This window comes from Gymnoscopelus microlampas, assembly GCF_963454915.1.
Source record: "Gymnoscopelus microlampas genome assembly, chromosome: 15".
Lineage (NCBI taxonomy): Eukaryota > Metazoa > Chordata > Actinopteri > Myctophiformes > Myctophidae > Gymnoscopelus > Gymnoscopelus microlampas.
Window position 1 is genome coordinate 15,096,701 of NC_139952.1, and position 6,178 is coordinate 15,102,878.

General features: G+C 38.8%; 1 protein-coding gene across 1 annotated transcript; it reads right to left on the reverse strand.

Moving 5' to 3' along the window:
- Positions 1–16: 16 nt before the first annotated feature.
- LOC311061367 (ras-related GTP-binding protein C-like) lies at positions 17–5,954 on the reverse strand. Its single transcript, XM_084079972.1, has 7 exons — positions 5,462–5,954; positions 4,194–4,397; positions 3,839–4,038; positions 2,656–2,770; positions 2,078–2,220; positions 1,837–1,979; positions 17–1,720 (listed from the first exon to the last, which is right to left on the reverse strand). Exons 1-7 carry the CDS (start codon positions 5,648–5,650, stop codon positions 1,563–1,565), a joined length of 1,152 nt encoding a protein of 383 aa, XP_083936098.1. The 5' UTR covers positions 5,651–5,954; the 3' UTR covers positions 17–1,562.
- Between the last annotated feature and the right edge of the window lie 224 nt (positions 5,955–6,178).

The window sequence follows — 6,178 nt, forward strand, 5'->3', positions numbered from 1 at the left end:
AAAATAGAAGTGAAAGTTATACGATGAAAAAATAACTTTAATGTTCACAATTTCAGACAAAATAGTGGGAGCCATTCACATTTCCCTTGTCATCTAAAAGTTTGTTCTCCTTAGGATTAGGATCAAATCAACACAATATGAAATATTATATTACTCTATTAAAGCCTATGTACATTTTAAAAAAATCATCAAGGTCACACTCAACTTGCACTGGAAAGTAAATCATCAAATGCTACAAACATAATCTCACTATGGCAGATTTGGCTGCAAATTCACCAAGCTATGGGGGGAAAAAAGGAAAAGAAACTGTCAGCAGGTGCAGTGGATTGGCCGAATGAAAAGGTATAATCAGTTATCCCAGACTCCATTAAGACCTACATTCCTTTGTCTCCATGGTTGGAGCACTGTAAATCAACCAAGACTCTAATGGTCTCACTGGCACAGTTAAGGTCTATGAGGATCCTGAGCAGAACGCTGGACAGTAGTAGTGGCATGACTAATTATCAACACTAAACATACTGAGCGTAGCTGGTTTATAGTAGGGAACAAATATTGTGCACAATGGGATCTTTTTTTTAACGTTCAGGATAAAACCCATTTACAGCACTCAATATTTCAAAGTAAAATGAGAAAATATATAAAACAGGTTTGTTCTGTTACATGGACTTGTAAAAAAATATTTGGACCCATTGGAGTTGTGCTCGGTTTTCAGCAAATACTTAAAGTGGCATCTAATATCTTTCCAGATATTTTTTATTTTGCCCATAAAATACAGAAAGTTGACTGGTAAACATAAAGCATAGCTGACTGTCACAAATTCACATGAATAGCTCTGTGCAGAGAAGTACACAGTGTTAATCTTTCCATTTGTGAGCGTACACAGGAGGTAACCAAATGGATTTGGACACCTGTCCACTGTCCTGTTAAAATAACACTGAGGATTTTACTGTGTACTTAAATCTACTCAGTCACTCCCTCTCAAAAGATGTCATGAATAATGCTAAGAAATGCAATACAAAGCTGCCACTGTCTTTGCTGACTAAGTTTGTCTACTCTACCAGTTAGAATAGAGGCAGGTCCGATTCTTCTCTAGTCTGTTCGAATCATCATACTGGGTTGCTAAACCGTGAAATTGGCTGGTGAACTTTGTACACCACCACCCACTGTGGCCAGTAGAGGGAAGCAAAACAGAAAAATCACTTAATAGAAATGTTCATTATTTTGCCCAAGATTTCTTTAAAACAAATATACTATGTGTATTTATTTCCCTCTCCAATCAAAGAGCCTGTGCAGGGAGAGACCAAAAATGGCCATTGTCTGCTTTTATCCAGCAGCATTCCAGTTATTTGCAGCAAATACATTTCATCTGTCATTAGTCAATGACAGATTATATTGATATGTGCAGCTCAGCTTCTGGATCTGGACCAGAGTCTGGTTTTCGGCACATAGAAAAATCTGCATCTGTTGCACATGAGACAGCTGTTCATTTTTATATGTTTTCAAAAAAATCCATGCCTTTACTCAATGTTCTAATCTAATGGTTTGTGGTTCATCGCCTTCGTTCAAAGAGCACTTCCATTTACCGCAGCATAGTTCAGGCTCATCAGACTGTTGCTGGGTGAGCCAGCTGGATTATTGCCCATCCTTTGTGTTGAAGAGCCAACTTCAAACACCTCATGGATGGCTTTGCGGAAACAGTGGAAATTGTAGTCTATCAAACCTGTGAACAAGACAAATAAATGGTAATAAGAGCAGTTAATTCCTGGGGAGACGGGGCCCAGCACCACGTAATGTAACTGAACCACTGTCAAATCATTTAAAGTTGAGACATCATACCTTTCTTCTCAAAGCTCTCCTCTCTGAGGATACAGACGAGAGCAAGGAACCTGGTGACTTCCTTCAAGTAAAGGACGGTGGTGTTATTGAGTTTGATGATGGCCAGTGACTCCTTGTCATAGGCACTGCCATCTTCACTAAGGCTGCCGTCAAAAGAGAAAAGATGGGAAGCGTGAACTTTCTGCACAGACATCAGACGGAAATTCTGAATACAGATTTCAGTTTGTAGTGCTTTTCTTACCCATAAATGCAGGAGACGTCAATGACAACATCTATCATGTCACAGCACAACTCATAGGACTGCATGTCTACCGGAGAGCTGTCTGTGGCAATGTAGATCTTACTAACTACATCAAACAGGAAAGCCTTCTCAATCCCAGAATTCTGCCAGAACATAACAAATATATATCAAAATTATATATATATATATATATATATGTGCAAAAAAGGGGATGAGACCAAAGCACTCGTGGACATTTTTAAACGCCTTATTAGTGACTTATTGGTCACCCTGATGAAGGCATTGTTGCCGCAATGCGTAGGTGTATTTTTTATTCTTGCTATGCATTATCCACACTATTAAATGCTTTTATTTTTTTCCACAGAGTGCCTTGGTCTCATCTATCAATTGTCACCCAGGTGCACCTTGTTGGGGATTTTTACTCCAGCCAAACAGATGTGCTCCTTTCTCTGTTTTTTCTACTGTATATACATATATTTACTGTATATAGATTAACAATAAAGTGTACCAAGGAGAGATACATGGATGTGTTTGTAGCAATTCATATATGTATTGCATGACAAAAAAGGGAAACGTACAGATATAAAAATGTCCAAAAGGTTCTCCAAAGTTGGCAACTGAGGAATGAGCTTCTGCACTACTTTACTGAAGGCCTCAAATATGGAGTGATCGTAGATACTAGTCAAGTAAAAGCTATGAGAAAAGGACAGAGAAGAGTCAACATATTAGAAAAGATGCTGAAAGTGTTATGGCAAATAATACGTTCATCCACAATCTAGATCCCCAGTTTTCGACAGAATATGCGGTTTCTTTATTTATAATAATAATAATAATGTCCTCCTTACTAATGCCCACTACAGGATCATGGTGCTATTTCAGTGTATTGGCTCTGTGCTTCAGAGGCAGGCTGTGGATAGCTCGAAAATTTATGATGACATCATCAGCAAGGATTTCAAGCTAGATCAAACTCAAACTTGTTTGGATCTGATTTTTGTTTATTCATTTCTAAGGCATGTAGGGGTTAGGTGTGGGTGGGTGGATGGGTGGGAGTCATGTTAAGTGTTTCTATTTGTCTGTTTTCTGTTCTGTTTTTTCTTTGTGTTATTGTTTACTGTCATTTTACTTTTATCTTGTGATATTGTGTTTTATTTTGTAGTCAATGTCTAGTTATTATTTAAAAAAATCTATGGAGAGCTGTATTATTTAATGGCTGAATATTAAAATAGTTCTTCTCCAATAAAAAGATGTATAAAATAAACCAACATCAAACTTGTTTGATTCAACAACTGTATTGTTTGATTGAGTCAACAACTGTAGCCACTATTTTAACATGGTAGCTAGCTTTCCATGAAAAGAAAGCCTGTTGGTTACCATTTTAGCGTGCTAATGTTCCAGGATGAGAAAGATGTAGTTTCCATTAGCTTGAAATCCCTGCTGATGATGTCATTGGCAGGTAAGCTACATTCTCAAGCACAGAAGATTCATCTTATTTTTTGTCAAACTCCAGTTATCCTTATTTACTTATTTTTGTTTTCTTCATTCACATATTATTTCTTTATATTAATGACGTTGACACAATCTTTCATTTTATGCTAAATATCTGCAATTTATGTTAAATATAATTTATATGTATTCACAATTTATACATACAGAGACATGGGCGAAGGGGGATACAATTGTAATCACATGCTTTTGTACTTATGCCATTACAAACAATGTTAAACAATAAAAGAAAAGAAGTGTTCTTTCAACAAACCTCACCTGAGGTGAAGCTTCTCTAGACTCGCATCAGCCAGGTCATCATTGGCCCTCTGATGGATGTCTCGTTGGGTCTCAATCTTATGGTCATCTGACAGCCCATCTACTTTATGGATGAACACCTCAAAGTTGATTTCTGGGTTGACTTTGTAGGCCCTGGAGACAGTGAGATGTAACCTCACAAGAGCCTCAACATAATCATCCTAGTAGAGTGGACAAAAAAAATATTTAGCAACGATCAAGAGTCTTTATGAAGCAATTCACCCCATGAATTCCACAGGTCATGTAGCCTATTGTGTCACTACAACCCACTAATCGTTAGGTCAATGGGTGCATATACGGTATAGTGGCATCCTACCTGAGCATCAATAACGAATATTAACGCCCCTGTACCCCGAAAGATCATCTCATAGTCGAACGTGGGGTCAAAGAAGTCCACCTGTCCTGGGAAGTCCCAAATCTGGAAGTTGACAAAAGAGCTGCTGGAGATATCATCCTTGTAGATTTTGTTAGTGCTCTCCAAGAACAGTGTTTCGTTGGGTGACATCTTGTGGAATACAACCTGGGCAGGGGAAACAAAAAAATATGTTCCTCATGCATTAGCTACAATTTCTTCCAGGGGTCATCAATAATATTGATGTACAGACATATTATGTCTGTACAAATGTGTCCATGACAAGACCCAATTACTGAATGACAAGTGTCCAGGTTTTCTTCAGAATATGTATGACACTGATTTACTATGACACTATGGCACATTAGGAGTCCCCTAGAACAGTGGTTCTCAAACGTCTTTTTCATTTTCAAGGACCCCCATAGCCCTGGATCCAGAGCATTAGTGACTAACGCTCTGGACCAGGACTAGGACCCCAATAACTCTGAGAGTGTACAAATGTGGTTCCATGTGTACACTCTCAAGAATTACAGACCTATAAGGGTCCATTTGGTTCCATTTGTACACTCTCAGAGTTACAGACCTGTGAGGGTCCATTTTGTTCCATTTGTACACTCTCAGAGTTACAGACCTGTAAGGGTCTATTTGGAACCCCTCAAGGAAGGTCCCTCGACCCACTTTGAGAACGACTGCCCTAATCTAATACATTTAAGGGTAGCTCTTTGTGTTTCCAGTAATATTATTATCAGCTCATTTTGTATGTCCATGGCATGAATAGAATTTTCACAAAAATGTTCATCGTGTTCTACTTGATTTGCACAGAATGTCCACCCCTTCACAGAACAGAGGGTGGTAATCAGTGTTGCCATGTCGGCTTATTATAAGCGACTTTTGGCTTCTTTTTCTGTAATGCTGCTTGTAAAAATTGGTGGTTGCGTTTTTTTAAAGTATACTTTAGAATCTAAAGTATACTTTAAAAAATGTATCTCAAATATTTTCATGCAAGTGTTTTGCGCCAGGGAGCATTTGTGTAAGAATCAAATATTTCACATTTTATTTTGCAAATATTATTTTAAAATAGCCGATCTACAAGCTCGCGACGCGTTGTGAGCTTATACACAAAGTCTGCTCATATGGGCAATAGTTGCTTCCTTTGGGCTCGTTTTCCTGGTTGCTTAATTCTCTCACAAAATATGGCAACACTGGTTCTAGACTGGTAGAACATGGATTACCTTCTGAATGGAAGATTTACCACTCCGTCTGAGTCCCATCAATAATATTCGTGGTTTGGAGTCAGCTGAAGTCGAGCTCTCTTCAATGTCTGGTTCTTCTTCCTCCACACCGTAGCCAAAATCCTTGGGAAACGAGCCAACCACACCGAAACTCCCCGACAACGCTGGTTCTTCGTACTGGATCGACATTGTGTCCCGGTTGCCTAACCGACTGAACGTGTTCAACAAAAGCCACCAATGTGAGGCTAAATCCGATGTGGAATTTTGTTATCGACTTTCATGGCTAAAACAATGTAACCGCATAACAGGGGAAAGGAGCTAATATGTGATCTGATCTTGACTTGGCGGCTGGTTTAGTCCAAGGCTAGTCTGTAAAGTACTATCCACATCTCACAATATGATTAAAACAGTCGCCCACATAAGTAAATATTAATAATAAAGTGTAAAAGCTTAGCTAAGCAGCTGAGAAGCTGATCACAAGTCAGACCCTTCTTTCCGCCCTCGTGACTGACGATCAGCGTTGCCAGGTTTTGAAAGATAAACAAGCAACCAGGTCTATGAAAAAAAAAGCGCCCAAAAGAAGCGACTGTTAGTCTACGGCTGTTTGAGAGATATACTGAGAGATACTGTTAGTCTACGGCTGTTTGAAAATAGCCGATCTTCAAGCTCACAACGCATCGCGATGAGCTTGTAAATCTGCTATATTCAACAACAACA

Excerpts from the sequence above, each read along its gene's own strand:
- LOC311061367 (XM_084079972.1), bottom strand. The coding sequence starts at position 5,650 with ATGTCGATCCAGTACGAAGAACCAGCGTTGTCGGGGAGTTTCGGTGTG. Across the intron at positions 1,980-2,077 it reads GACGTCTCCTGCATTTATGG|CCTTAGTGAAGATGGCAGTG; the intron begins GTAAGAAAAGCA and ends TTTTGACGGCAG. Across the intron at positions 1,721-1,836 it reads GGAGAGCTTTGAGAAGAAAG|GTTTGATAGACTACAATTTC; the intron begins GTATGATGTCTC and ends TCTTGTTCACAG.